The sequence below is a fragment of the Nipponia nippon genome, unplaced genomic scaffold (genome assembly GCF_047370975.1).
Source record: "Nipponia nippon isolate SJK-2023a ecotype South Korea unplaced genomic scaffold, ASM4737097v1 scaffold_4, whole genome shotgun sequence".
Lineage (NCBI taxonomy): Eukaryota > Metazoa > Chordata > Aves > Pelecaniformes > Threskiornithidae > Nipponia > Nipponia nippon.
The window spans coordinates 114,814,171-114,829,406 of record NW_028262358.1 but is presented as its reverse complement, the minus strand read 5'-3'; the positions used below and the strand labels follow the sequence as shown (position 1 = coordinate 114,829,406).

The following is a 15,236-nucleotide window of genomic DNA, read 5'->3' as shown; positions in this document are numbered from 1 at the left end:
CTCTCCTCCAGCTCATCAGTTTGAGGAACTTGGCTGTGGTTCAGATAAGCAAGTCTGCAGAGGCAGCCGGGAGCATTTCAGAGAGGCATGTAGTAGTGAAGTAGCCCACAGCCCGGTGTGGGATTCTGGGTTTCAGGACCACCCAAACCAGATGCCGAATGACAGTTTACTGCGCATGCAGTATACGCGCTCAACACTACTGTCCAGATTACTGTTTCTAGAAGGTACTTTTAGCGTTGCTGTGTGGAACAAAGGACCCCAGATCACCGGCACGCACCCCATTTTCATTGCTAGAAACATCATTGCTATATTATGTAAGAGATCTCCTGGAAATTTGTTGCAGTTAATGCAAAATCAGTTAAGCCACTGCATCTAAATAATAAATCTCTAATGCTGTAGATGAAATCCGTGCTGGAGGCTTGTTCCCTAAAATCAAGTAGCTGTGCGCACCACTACTGGAGCACTACGGAGAGCAGCAGCGGGTGTCCCAGCGGGTGCTGGGAAGGGAAGGCTGCAGGTCAGCGCCCCGCTGCCCCTGCCCGGGTGCAGGGAAGGGCTGCAGCTCCGGCCCCTGCGCACCCCGAGCGGAGATGCTGCGGCCCTGCTGACCCCTGGGGCGGCAGACGCGGGGGAGGGCCCCGCTGCCCCACGGGGCCGGCGCTGCGGGCTCAGCGGCGGCCAGCGCCCCTCGGAGACGCCGCCTCGGGCGCGGCCGTGCCGGCGGAGGGTCGGGCGGCTCTGCTCCGCTCCGTGCCGCGGGAGGGGAGGGCAGAGCGAAAGGGAAAGCCAGCGCCCGGGTGACTTCCCCCTGCCCGAGCGGGGCGGAGCGGGGCGGGGGGGGCGGCCGCCGCCACCGCTTCCCGGTCGCCGGCTCCGGCCGCGCCCGCTCCTCGGCCGCCCGCCCGCCCCGCAGCCCCGTCCCGTCCCCCGCCGCGCCAGGCACCATGAGCGGCTCCGGGCCGGAGGCGCCCCAGCCCAGCGACGCCGCGGAGGTGCGGCGGCAGGAGGCCGAGCAGGACTGGGAGGCGGCCAAGGCCTTCTACGACAACCTGGTTTCCAAGAGACCCCGGCCGGTGAGTGCGAGCGGGCGGGCCGGGGTGGGGGGTCCGGGGCTGGGGGCTGGGGGCTGCCGGCCGGCGCTACCCTCCGCTCGCCCCGCAGCCCAAGCCCCAGCACGCCATCACGGTGGCCGTCTCCTCCCGAGCCCTCTTCGACCTGGTGGAGGAGCGGCGGATCTTCGAAGAGCAAGGGGTGGAGAAGTACGTGAAGTACCAGCAGGACAACGAGAACGTCACCCTCAAGCCCGGACCGGCTTTCTACTTCGTGAAGGTACCCGAGCCGGGGGGTGCGGCGGGGCGCGAAGGATGCTGCAAGGCCAAATTTCGGGAAGAGGAGGAGCCCGGAGCCTCCTTGGGCGGGGATAACCCTGCCCCGGGGAAGCGTTTTGGGGACTTGTTCCCCCAGCGGTGAGCTCGCCTCGGCCGGGGAGCCCGGCATCTTCTCGGCTCCTCGCTGCGACGGCCGGGCCGTGCGGCCTCCCCTCCCTCCCCTCCCCTCTCCCCCCCCGCCGGCACTGATGCTAAGCGCCTGCGGGAGGTCACGTACCGCTGGCACCACCGGGACCGGAGTTTCACCCCCAGCATCACGGTTTGTATCCCCCGGCTCTCTGCTTCACACCTGAGGTGCGGGTAAGGAGCAACCTGCGTTTTCTGTTGGACCCAGGGCGCACGAAGCGCCTTTCCTTTTAAGACCATTTTTGTTAAAATAGGCCCCCAGATTGCTTCAAGTTTGTTGCAACCTCCTCCACCCAAAAAAATCCACAAAAAACAAACCCAAAAACTCTTAGTTCCTCATTCCATTTTTATGTCTCACTTATAGTAGGACTACTATGATTAAAGGCAGCGTTGTTTCAATATTATCCAAATTACTTTATTCAGAAATGAAACTTTCTTTTTTGGTCAGCTTTAATTTTTCCTTGTCACGCTGGAAATTGTTCTTGAGGACCAGCAAAAGAAATAGATCGTCTAGTTGGGAGTCCACGTTTAAGCAGAGGTGAAATGAAATATTTTGCTTTCGTTCCACAAGATAAGAGAATTGGCCAAGGTAAACACCCTCCTGCATGGAAAGCAAGTGAAATTACACAAAAATGAAAAAAAAAAAAACTAAAAATAAGTATGGTTTTGAGGAACACAGGTTTTAGTGGGACTGACTTGAAAAAATACCATCTACAGAGTTAATTTTATGTCCATGGAGAATTGTTTGATAAGCTCGACCACAGCAGTTTTAGAAAATTTATTAAATCATACTTAGCAGTCATACTTACTGACAGCAGAGTTGCGGCAGAATGCTTCCTTCAAGTTTTAAAAGTAGATTTTCATTGCTTCACTGTTAGTCTCAAGAAGTTAAAACATTTTCAGCATTGCTGATCCCTTTTTGGAAATACATAGTGGAAAAATTACTTATGTCAGTACCCATGCTGTTCTAAATATAACAGAGGTCTGTTAATAGCATTAATAGCACAAGTGTAGTAAAGGTGTTTTTAACATAAAAGCATTGTCATAAAGTAATTCACTTTGTACACCGGTGAGGCTAGGCTGACTAGCAAATTTACTGCATCTTTTCCAATCTGCAGCAGCTGGAGATGGCAGCCCTGCTAGCACAATTAGTTTTCAAGAGATTTGTTAGAGTTCAGTGTCAAATTCTCTTTGAGTATAAGCAAGATTTGACTGTTTAACTCCTCAGAGTTTGAAAATCAGAGCTGTTAGCTATGCCCAGCTAAATGCACCATCACCTATGTTCCCTTCCAGTATGCTATTTGCATTTGAATTCTTTGTATTTTTTAAGAGATTCACAAATTGCGTAGTCACAGGAATCATTAGGCTAGAGAACTGCAGGTTTGTTGGGTGGTACTTTCAACTTGGAGACGAAGAAGGCAAAAAGAAATAATATATTTTTGTTCAGATTCCTTTATTGAGATCTTTTAGACACTAACTTAAAAGTAGTATATCTCGTGCTTGTAGCACCTAAGAGTCTTAATCACAGGCCAGGATCTCCTTGGGCTGCAAAATGTACAGGCACTGGACGAAAAAATGGCATCCTCTCCTCCACTCCCCCTTGTTCTGTAATACTTCAAGAAATCACTGGTGCACTAGAGTATTAGCAGAGAATACAAAAAGAAAAAAGGTACAAAGGGGTTATGACCATATACTAAGATTTTTTCCTAGGCCTTATACCAGGCTCTCACTTAGAGTTTTCCTAAGCATAGCCCCACATGACATAGCCATGCTTTTTGAAGTGAGATTCCCAGAATTTAATTATGAAATCTATGTTTTAATTCTTAACAACTGGCCTGACTTTTTAAGGCATCTTAATGAAAATCAACCCATCTTGCATTCATTTGATGATTCATTGTTGACTTTATTGCCGTAATCCCAAGGAATTCCATTCAAGGGCCAAGATCCCAAAGCAGAGGTCTGTGTACAAACCTAGAGCAAAAAGTAAGTCTTACTCCAAAGGGATAAGATTCTAAATAAGATGAGAGAACAGATGAATACAGAGAGAGCCAAGCAGATGAAACGTCAAGGAAATAAGAATGCCAAACTCTGGCTATAACATGTTGGCCCATTATCTTTAAAGAGAGCTCAAATGAATCAAAATCTGTCTCGTTCAGTACTGCAATTAGAAATCACCAAGGTAATCGTGTTTGACAGGGTATGATTTTGTACTCATTACTTAAGGACAGTCTTTGACACCTGACCACCTGAACTGTGTCAGTAAATCTTTGCAGAAGTATGTGGCCCAAATTCACATTTGTGCACGCAAAACAAGTAGTTGCACATATAAATTCCTTTACGCCTTCTCCTTGATTTCATAAGAATAATTTGCAAGTGGACAAGAAAGTCCAAGCCCAAGTTTCAAGTGGACAACAACAACAACAAAAAAAAAGATTATTAGGGATCGTGATAATGTTCAGCAATGTATTGATTTATTCTGGATGATCATGATGTCCCAAGAAAAAGGGTTTCCATGATAAAGTTAAATTCTGTAACTCAGCAAAAGCAACTTACTTGCTTCCCTTCAAATGAACCCAGTCAAATGGTTGCTGGGAGCAGCAGAGCAGAAAGGCATAAAACAAGTTCAGCAAGTTAAACTATCAGGTGTTTCACATTCTCCTTCAAGACAGTCCTATCACTAAACCCATAGTGATTAAGAACTGAGGCACATTCCACTTGTCTATTGACTTCCACATTTTTAACCTGCAGGCGCTGGAGCATGTCAATGCCCGTCTTCTTGAGCTGTACCCTGATGATGAAGAACGATTTGATATTGTTCTGATGACTAATAACCATGCCCAAGTGGGAGTAAGACTCATAAACAGCATCAATCACTATGGTAAGTAAAATAAATAGTACCATGTAGAATTGCCTGTTGTTACATAATAAAATGAATTAATTTTATTTTTCCTGTTCTGACCTTGGTACAAGCCGCTTCTTTGATACTGACACCCATTCCTCAGAGGATGATATTTATTTTGGGTGTCGGCATAAGTGAGATAGTGTTAAACAGAATTTGGTCCAAAGCGCTAGATTTAACTTGTCAGGTGTGAATCTTAATTTCTGAGAAGTCCTTAAACTTTTCGTTGTTTGGTATTTACGCCCCCTATACATGTTCCTTCACAGCAGTTATTCTGCTGTCTTAGCGGGATTTTTTTTTAAATTCTCAGCGAGGAAGGGCTGATCAAACGTTGTAGTCAGTTTAAGTCGTCTAACTTGTTGAAATTATGGTAAACATACTTTTCTTTTTTAAGTTTACTGTCAGCTGTAGGCTACTGTACCTTTTTATGGGTTCCGTTTACATGTTTGTGGTGCCAAGGCAGAGTCACACCTTGTGCTGTTCTTACTTTAGGCTTAACAATTGAACGCTTCTGTATGACGGGAGGAAAAAGCCCTATTGGTTACCTGACTGCGTACCTTACGAACTTGTACCTCTCAGCAGACTCGGAAAAAGTGCAAGAAGCTATAGAAGCAGGTTTGAATTTACTTTCTTTTGTTATCTCTCCGTTGAGCTTGTTAAAAAATGTATATATTGTGTGTCTTCCACAGAAAGTAGTGCTGCTTCATCAAATGCAGAAAGTCACAGCTTTGTATGGTGAAAACTTATCACTTATTTTTAAGTAATCAAATAAAATCAGGTTATTTCTCTGTATTGTTCCTCTCTGACCCTTCAGCCTGCTGATAATGACAACTTAATCATCCTCTACCTTTGCCACACCTTTCTGTCTTCTCCCATGCTACAAGAAATGAACTCCCATACACACCTACGCATCTCTATTCAACTTCTGTTTGAAGAGTCTTTGATACGTCTTACAAAAAACAACTTTTGTATTGGAACTGAACTGCTGACAGTTTAATGAATGACTTTGCAGGACATGCTAACTGAGGTTCTTTGATCCATTTTCAGGCATCGCATCAGCTACGATGTTCACTGCCAACAAAGATGTTGCTTACTCGGATACACAGTTGAGGGTGGCATTCGATGGGGATGCAGTTCTCTTTTCTGATGAATCAGAACAGATTGTAAAAGAGCAAGGATTAGACAGATTTTTTGAACATGAACAGCTGAATGAAAACAAGCCTCTTGCACAGGTTTGTATTTCTTTGAATCAGTGAGTTTTCAAAACGCCTGTTAATTTTCACTGCTGCTGTATTTCTCCAGTTTCCCCAGCGTGTATGTATTCTTTGTGAAAGCTGATTGCCCTATTTATTTCCTTTTCCAAGGATAATATTTAAAATGCATGTTTGACATAAAAGAGCCCACCACTGCAGTCCTTTCACCAGGATCTTCCACTTCACCGAGAGAACTACATATATAAGACAGTGACTTACAGTTGTATTTTAATTGTATCATTAGAAAAAGGAAAGGCTACTAATGATTTCCTTGATTATTTTTTTTATCAGGTTGTGTAGGTAATGTTAATTTCAAACACTAGGATATTCTGGTTATTGAAACAGGGTAATATCTGTGCTTATTCCCAAGCAGAACTATGCCATTTGTCTAAAAAACACAAATATTTTAACATTAGCTTAAAGACCAATTCTGCTACTGTTAAAAATGGTATAAATTCAGAACAAAAGCTTGATTTTTGAAAGTACGGGACAGTGCAATACATTGCAATTTGACCCAAACTATCATTTACTTCTTTTAATCGGAGTGTAATTCTAATATTGTCATTAATCTGGAAAGAGTTCAGTGATGTCTATGTAATTAGGTCTCTTACTGTTTTTTGCACAGAAAAAAAAATTGCACCTCGTGGTTCATAGTAAAAAGAGTTAAGTGTTTTTAAAGAATATTTTATTAAAGACCATAGTTATAACTTTATATTGTAGGAGATCTTGTAAGCCTTAGTGAGAATCAGTTTTCTGCTGATCATACCATGTAGGATTGTGGTTTTAATTTTTTTCCAATTTGTGAATTCCTAGTGAGGCTGCAGACCCATTTGGACACATTACATAGAGAATTTGCTGAGTAGCATTAGGGAAGGAATCCTGTATGTAACTTGCAACCTGGAATAAAGCAGAAGAATGATTTTGGGATCTGTGGACAAACACTAAATATGCTTCTGGTATTTCATATTCAGGGTCCTTTGAAAGGTTTTCTGGAAGACCTAGGGAAACTCCAGAAGAAGTTCTATGCAAAAAATGAACGATTAAATTGTCCCATAAGGACCTTCCTGGTCACAGCCAGAAGTGCGGCGAGCTCTGGAGCCAGAGTGCTGAAGACTCTTCGTAGCTGGGGTCTGGAGATTGATGAGGCACTTTTCCTAGCAGGAGCTCCTAAAGGACCGATCCTGGTGAAAATCCGCCCTCACATTTTCTTTGACGACCAGATGTTTCACATCGAAGGAGCACAGAAATTAGGCACCATAGCTGCGCATGTTCCCTATGGCATTGCTCAAAAATACCACAAATCTGCATGACTGGATAGCACTGTTAACGATAAGGTTCTTAACTCAGCCAGCCTCTAATACACCAATAGTTATGTCTGAAAACCTCTACGTTTGTGTATTGTAAGCACTATGTTTAAAGATTTAACTTCTGGCTAGAACAGCCTTTAAAGGAAATACTTTTAATATAGGTAAATTTTTAACAGAGTTATTTTAATAGCATTCTTAAGCACTTTAGGTTTTTTACCCATCTGGATCTAGCACTCTGTCTTTGATATTAGGAAAAGATTTGTACTGCTTTTATAGCTTGAGATATATTTTGAGAGACAGAGAGAACAGTTATATTTTCTCTAAAAAACTATTGACGGGTTATTTATAGCAAAAATCATGCTGCAATGCTAGTCCTTGATGGTTGTTTCTGAAATTACCAAAAGCACAGTTTACATATAAGTGTTTACCTGTTGGTGGTTTGCTTGTTAAATATGTGTTCAGTAGGTTTGTTATCACAAGGTTTCATCTTCTAGTGAAATGTTAGCTTATTTGATCTTGTGTTTACAGGAACCCTTCATTTTTCTATATTATTTTCCCATTCTAATAAAGCTGGCTTTGCAGAACGTCATTGTCATTTTTCTGTGTAGAGGTTTTAACATAATTTCCTATACAAACAGAGTTTATGTGATCAGTGTCTGTGTATCTCTTGCCTCCTTTGGATATTTAGAACCAGAAGTGACCACCTTCAGCCAAATTTGAGAGGGAGCTAGAAGTCTCAAAGACACTTAAGTTCCAACAGATTTCGTAGAGCTGGGCAGAAGTCAGAGATGCTGTATCTTGACTGGGACAAAGACTGAAGCTTTAGAGAATCCCTTTGTAATGGCAGAGAATCTACTCTAAATAATGCTGTTGATGGAACTCCTTGTTTCTTGACTAGATGCACTTAGGATTTACAGCTGTTCTGTGATCTGTGTGAACTCAGTTTGGCAACGGCACATGAGTTTCCAGGGGACAGGTGCCTGTTGCAGGATGAATTCATGTAAATTTACGCTGGAGCTCTATTCCACCTCTTTTATGCTAAGTTCCTGTATCTCGGTGTCATCCATGTATCTGAGTGCCTTCCAAATGACACAACTAACATCTGTCAGGTGGTGTTTGTTCTCTTTCTCTCCCTAGTGGATCTAGTGTCCTGTTTTATTTTTATTGTTGCTGTGTATTTATACCAGAAGAGACAAAACCAAAAGAATGTGCTTTGCAGTGGGAGTAGAAGTTGGTGAAGGCTTGTGATGATCTGTGGTTCCTGGGGGAATTCGCTCCAGAATCTCACGTTAGCCTCTGAGAAAGTTTGGTCTCTTCTGTCTGGATGAACTGCCCTGTTATTGCAGAAAGCTTCACTGCATTAATTGTGGTTTCCCTCCCAGAAACATAGGCAATCTTTTAAATGTTCTCGGTCCAAGCCACAAAGTTCTTTGAAAACAAAGGAGAAAGCCTTGATCCTTCATGAAACACGAATAGAGACCATTAGAAAGGTTTTTATGTGTTCACACCAGCATGTGTTGTTGATGGGATGCACTGCAGAGTTCTGGTGTACTTGGAATTTCATAAGTGCTAAAGGCTTTGTGCCCAAAACATATCACATTTCCCAGCCCTGCCAGGAGGTGAGGAAGACATGAATAACTGGGGCCTGGTCATTGTCTACCAGGATGGGATAGAGTTACCTTGCCAAATGGAGATTATAAAAGATGTTATTAGCAGATGTTTTTATGTGAGAGCTCAGAATCGGCAAGGAATCCAAAAATATTCCTTAGCTGTGGAATACAAATTGCATGTGTACCTTCACCACAAAAGCATGGCTGCAAATTTCAGGAACACCGCTCCTGCCTTGTTGGAACAGAACACAATCAGCCATTCTTCATCCATGTGCTATTAGAGCTAGAGATGTTGGGTGCAGTAAAACATGAGGGATATATGCTGTGCAAAGATTGCTGGCACTTGACTCTCATTGAACATAGCAATTCAGGCTTGATACTGAAAAGGCTGATGGGATCCTTGATCCCTGTGGGACTCCGAAGGTGAGTGTCTCATCCCTGACAGGGTAAGCATGTAAATTAGTGAATAAATTGGAAACCGAATCATCTGGTCTATTATGTTTATTTCCAATCAACCATACACCTACAGCAAAAATGAAACCTACTGGCCAGGATACAGTTAGGAGCTTCCAGTTCTTACATCTTTTTTGATCTGTACACACATAGTACTAGAGGACTACCTCTTGTAGTGTCATTCTTGACAGCACTAAGGCATGTGTGAAGAGAAATAAAGAGTTCACATATCGAATTCACATAGTAGAATTGACATCCTTAGTCACAGAATTCAAATTGACATTAAAGTCCAGAAGTTGATGTTAAGGTCCACAATCACTTCTCCTAAGTTAGTTGAGCAAAATGCCCTTAGGTGTTTGTTCAGATTATACACTGCCTTTTAATCGTCAGGCAACTGTCCCAGGCTTGACGGCCGCTTCTCTGCATATCCAGCTGGCAGCATGCTGGGTGAGTGGAGCCTCATTTGTTCATGCAAGGGCCTTCCAGACTAATCTGGATGTTTGGGGAGACTTGGCTTGCCAAGCAGTCTCTGCCCATTACAATTATTGTCTTCTGCTCCAAGGCACAGCTTGGCTAGTGGACCAAAATAATAATTTTCAAGAAAATTCTCTGAAATGGGATGGGAGCTGAGGGAAAGGGTTTTCTATTTTTGTCGACATAGACCAGAATTGTCTCTTAATAGCATTCCAATTCACAAAACAAACAAACAAACAAAAAAACAGACAAAACCCCTTGCTTCTCATGCTTATGAGGATACCATGAATTTATGCCCTAGCACCTCATAATCCTAAGCCAGTCACAGTTACAACAACATATAACATTTTTCAATAGGGGAAATAGAGTAGAGTCCTATGGTTCTGGACTGTGCTGTCTATCAGCCTGCTTATAACACTGGAAGACAGACTCATGAAAAAGAAACTGTCATCCCAGCCAAAACCTGGAAGAGGATTAATGATAACACAGATCGAGTTCTGTGTGGAAGCAGAACTTTGTCAGGCAAAGCCAGTCCTTGTTCCCTTAGGTTCCAGGTTCAGGCACTGCATCACAGTGGAGAGTCCAGGTAAGACAAATGGGAATGTCTCCTGCTGCTACCAATCCCCATGGACAAAAATGTTAGAAATAAGATCCTGAAGGTGACTTGACTATTTTTTATTTTATTTTTTTACAGACCATATCCTCGGAGTGTGTTGGCTACTTCCCACCAGCTACCAAGACATAATAAACCCATGTTCCCCAGTTCCTTCACACCTCCAAGACATCCTTTCAGTTTCTAGGCTAGCATGTCATGCATAGTGAAACAACCATTTGGAAGAAACAAATATTTCAGATGAAGATTTGGAGATGGTCATCATAGCATGTGTTCCAACATGTGTCCTCCTGTGTTCCTGGACTGTGATCTGTTCTAAGGACACAGGAATCAGAGGGCTCCTACATCCTGAGGAGGATCCTCAGGTACCCCCCTTGGGCTCCTCTGCCAGATCCTGTAACCTGGCATGCAGTATTGCTCAGCAGAACACACCCATCTCCTCGAGTGCAACAGATGGGTAGAGAAAGCAGTGAAGCAGGTCAACGTCTTAGGAGAAAAAATAACTTTGAGTTACCCTGCTCAGTAGTATCCGGAACCAACAACATCTGAATGCATATGTCATAGAATCATAGAATCATAGAATCATAGAATCGTCAAGGTTGGAAAAGACCCTTAAGATCATCGAGTCCAACCGTTAACCTAGCACTGCCAAGTCCATCACTAAACCATGTCCTCGAGCACCACGTCTACACGTCTTTTAAATACCTCCAGGGATGGAGAGTCAACCACTTCCCTGGGCAGCCTGTTCCAATGCCTGACTACCCTTTCGGTGAAGAAATTTTTCCTAAAATCCTAAGTCATCCCTACCTAGATGAGCAGCTGCTGATCGCTATCACCTGTGAGCTCCTGTGCACAACGCTCCGTGCACTGAAGGCTGGATTGACCACTGATGGACCCAGCAGGATCCTTGAGGCTGCACCCTCTCCAACACATTCACTGTCTTTTGAAGTAGTAGGTGTATCAGAGATGACTGCCAGAGTCCCCACTGCCAGATGCTGAATCTTTACAGGATGAATCTTTTACTCTAACAGGGCATTTCCTGGTTCCCTTATTTTGGCATCTCGTTGGTAATCACTGTCCCTTTCTCATGGTCCTTGGCTGCAAGGTCATGAGGCAGCAGAGCTGGGCATGGCTCCAACACCTCCCAAAGACAGGATTTACTATGAGCAGAGCATATGGAAGAACACCTCAAACTGGTTATGGCTCTTACACCAGGTTAAGGATGCCAAAAGCCATCTCTGTCACAAGCAGATGCAATGGTGTGGCCTGGTGTCCTGGTTACGGCTGAGACAGTTAATTTTCTTTCTAGTAGCTGGTATAGTGCTGTGTTTTGGATTTAGGATGAGAATAATGTTGATAACACACTGATGTTTTAGTTGTTGCCAAGTAGTGCTTACACTAGTCAAGGACTTTTTCAGCTTCCCATGCTCTGGCCGGTGCACAAGAAGCTGGGAGGGGGCACAGCTAGGACAGCTGACCCAGACTGGCCAAAGGGCTATTCCATACCATATGACATCATGCTCAGTATATAAACTGGGGGGAGTTGGTCAAGGGGAGTGATCGCTGCTTGGGGATGAGCTGGGCGTCGGTTGGCGGGTGGTGAGCGGTTGCAGCACCTGTTTTTCCTGGGTTTTTGTTCTATTATATTTCAATTATTAAACTGTTCTTATCTTGACCCATGAGTTTTCTCACTTTTACCTTTCCGATTCTCTCCCCCATCCACCAGAAAGGGAGGGTGAGCGAGCAGCTGTATGGTGTTTAGCTGCCTGCTGGGTTAAACCATGACAGCTGGTTAAAATACCCTTTGGTGTAGCTATGAGTCTCACAATGGAGTGAAGAGCCAAGAATGAAGAGAGAAAGAGTTTTCTGTGGTGAGACAGAAGAGGTCTCTCAGTAAATCCAGTGTGTTTAGATGTGGTACCTATACAGCCCTTAAACTGCCTGAGAAGTGTGACAGTCAGAGGAGAGATGGTAAGGATACTTCCAGAAAAATCTGATACATTTCTTCAGCTATAACAGGAGCTGAAGTCAGCCTCAGAACAGACTGCAGCAATGTGAACAGACTGTGGGTAGCATCAACATGTGACAGTTAAGGGGAGGTTACTATTGCAAATGGTTATCATGTCCAGATGAGTCACAAGAAACCTGACGAAAGGGTTTGGGTTTCCTCTTGCGTTTCTTACTCATTTCCCCAAATGTCCTAGGTCTTGACTCAAGACAGACATGCTCATTATCAGCCAAGCTTGTTTCTGGCCTCCCTCACAGACTGTTGTCTCCCTGAACTCTACTCACCTGCATGCTGGCCCCTAGTCCTGATCCCGAACATCTCTTAATCCATGTTGTTCTATCCCCATTTTCCCAGTCTTGTGCCTAAATCTGCACTGCACTCTATTACTGCCTTTTTTTTTTCTTTTTTTTTTGTCAAACACCTTTTTTTAACTTATATTGTTCTTGATCAAAATTCAGTTACCTTTTAAGTGTCTCTCTACATTTCTAAAGCAATTTTCCCAGGGCTAGGATGAAAAGGATTTTGAGTGAGTGAACCACAGTGGCCACTCCTGACTCCCTGAATGAGTTCATTTTGCCTTGGGTGAGTTCATCAAGGTCTGTGATTAGTAAAGGCAGGACCTGGACACACGACATGATAATGGCTGAAAACACGTTTTGGGTTAAGGATTCAAAACTAAGTTGGCAGGTCTAAGGGACCCAAGGGTCTGGGTGCCAACAACTGGAGAGGTCCCGTCTGGGTGCCAGCTACTGGACAAACCAGCTATTTGAGGGACCCATATTATGTGCGTATGTGAACCACTAGCACACATCAAACTGGACAATGGGAAGAGACCAGCATCTGGGAAAACCCAGTGTCAGAGCTGGTGCCTGGGTCTCTGGGTATAGATATTGGATGGACTTAGGGTGCATGTTAATATTTAAGAGAACAGTGAGTGTGAGTGTGCTTGTGAGGTGAGTGAGTGGACATACGCATATGTTCTGCAGGCAGCCTCCCTTCTGCCAGACTGGAACGGGACAGACCCCCTCAGTCCTGAAGTCCACTAAATTTGGTTATCTCAAACAAGCTACCTCTGAGCTAATATTACTCAGCTGAAGTTGGTCCTAGAAGTAAATATTCAGCAGGTCTGACTCTCAGCTCACTGGTACGTTTAGACTCTAGAGCAGCCACCACCATAACGACTTTTGTAACACTCCCCCACCCCATCACTTCTGCTTGCAATATGCAGGCAGGTCATCAGGACATGCTTGGCCATGTACTAACAACTATGCTACACTCAAACATACAATCCAACTTGATCCAGAGCCACAGAAACTGCTGAAATACCTAAGAAAGAAATCTGTTCTTGAAAGCACCATGGGGGTAGGTCTCAGCATGCCATTCTGACATACTCTCTTGCTCCACTTACGCTAATACCCTAAACTTTCCCAGAACATTTCATCAGCACAAAGGCCAGCTGGCATGGAAAAGTCCACATGCATGCTACCTCCCCAGAACACGACGGCTGCCTCCAAACTGCCTAGCGGGAGTTTACGAGCTGTGGGGGAGCGCTAACCAGCCCCCAGCCTTGGGCCAAAACTCGGTTGCATTCCTGTGCTGGGAGCCTTCCCTGGCACCACCGCATCTACTCCTCCAGCCTCTGCATCTCAAGCTAAAGACCCACGGCAGGCAGAATTGAATGTGGCTTTTGCAGAAGCATTAGATCTGCCATGAGACTCAAACACTGGTGATGAAATATTATAGGTGCCCTTAATGCCTGTTTTCCCTGTGATGGAGTCATGTCTGTGAGATTGATAAATATTAATAAAACATTTCGGTAAAATCTCTACTAGCAAACTAAACACTACTGGGAAATGCTCCCGGGCCCTAGAACTTGACCACCTCAATGTCATTATTTTGTTATCATTGTCTTCTAATTCGAAAATTGTTAGAAGAGTCCCTGGTTTGGATTTGGCCCAGGCCAACTAGCTCTCTCCCAGACAATACCCATCCACATTTCAGGAGTCAGCATGGAATGAAAACCAAGAACCAGCTTGGATGTGTCGCGGTTTGATAGGCTATTCTGTGCCAGTTCGCTTCAGCACCAAACAGCAGCCCCAGGTACATCTAATTTACTAGGGGGACGTTGCTATTAGCGAAAGGGCCTTTGGACAGATGGAGGGACATGCTACTGCTGGCACATCCTACCACGTTTTATTTTTGAGCCAGGGAAGGAAGCAGCATCCTTGCAGAGGTAACTGACCACGACCCGCGGCTTGCTTTGGGTTGCCCTAGGGACCACGCTGGGGCCGGGAAGGCCACTGAATAGCTGGTGGATGTTTCAGAGGTGTAACTGGAGGAAACAGGAGTTTGTGAACTGGATCAAGTCGGTATCCCAGGACCATGGGATTTCCAGCTTTGAGAAGGATAAGATCAGTAATAACTGGTTAGAATTTTATAGGGGCATTTCTCACAGGAAGCTCATCACAGCATTACAGCTGAGACCAAATGTCTAACCCACGAGATAATTCTTAGCAAGGGGCAGGCAGGAAGCCCAAGTTAAATCGTGCCAACATTGTCGCACAGAAAATGAGACTTGCTCACATATTATCGGGTACTGCCCAGCGGTACAAGATGCAAGTGTTAAAAGACATAACCATCTATGTGAATTATTGGTGAATGAGGTGAAAAAGAAGGACTGGGTAGTATTCCAGGAGCTGCTGCTGAAAGATAAACAGAATTAATTGTATAAGTTGGACCTGATTTTCGTTAAAGGAAAGCAGGCTCTGGTGGTAGATATCATGGTCAGATACGAAAGCAAATTAACATCTTTGGTGGATGCAGAGGCAGAGAAGGTCAAGAAGTATCATCCTCTAAAAGAGCAAATTTGATAACTGGTGAATGCTAACATCATTAAATTTATGGGATTTCTGTTAGGAGCATGTGGAAAATGGTATCAAGGCAATTATGAGTTATTGAAAGATCTAGGACTTTCCGGTTCCCGACAGGAAAAGGTTGTACATCGTTTATCGAATCAGGTGTTATTTTCATCTGTAGATATTCTGCATATGTTTCTAAGTCAGGCACAGACTGTTGTAAGATCACAATGAATTAATGAATTGTAAT

General features: G+C 44.2%; 1 protein-coding gene across 1 annotated transcript; it reads left to right on the top strand.

Annotated features, from left to right (window-relative positions):
* Positions 1–819: 819 nt before the first annotated feature.
* Positions 820–7,557, top strand: NT5C1B (5'-nucleotidase, cytosolic IB). The gene is made up of 6 exons (XM_087776195.1): positions 820–1,073; positions 1,162–1,329; positions 4,263–4,392; positions 4,906–5,028; positions 5,461–5,645; positions 6,638–7,557. Exons 1-6 carry the CDS (start codon positions 945–947, stop codon positions 6,974–6,976), a joined length of 1,074 nt encoding a protein of 357 aa, XP_087632321.1. The 5' UTR covers positions 820–944; the 3' UTR covers positions 6,977–7,557.
* Positions 7,558–15,236: the final 7,679 nt, after the last annotated feature.

What these genes read in the sequence shown, in the direction of transcription:
- NT5C1B (XM_087776195.1), top strand. Translation starts at nt 945, where the DNA reads ATGAGCGGCTCCGGGCCGGAGGCGCCCCAGCCCAGCGACGCCGCGGAG. An exon ending in TTTCCAAGAGACCCCGGCCG is followed by an intron (nt 1,074 to 1,161) that starts GTGAGTGCGAGC and finishes CTCGCCCCGCAG; the next exon opens with CCCAAGCCCCAGCACGCCAT. An exon ending in AAAACAAGCCTCTTGCACAG is followed by an intron (nt 5,646 to 6,637) that starts GTTTGTATTTCT and finishes TTTCATATTCAG; the next exon opens with GGTCCTTTGAAAGGTTTTCT.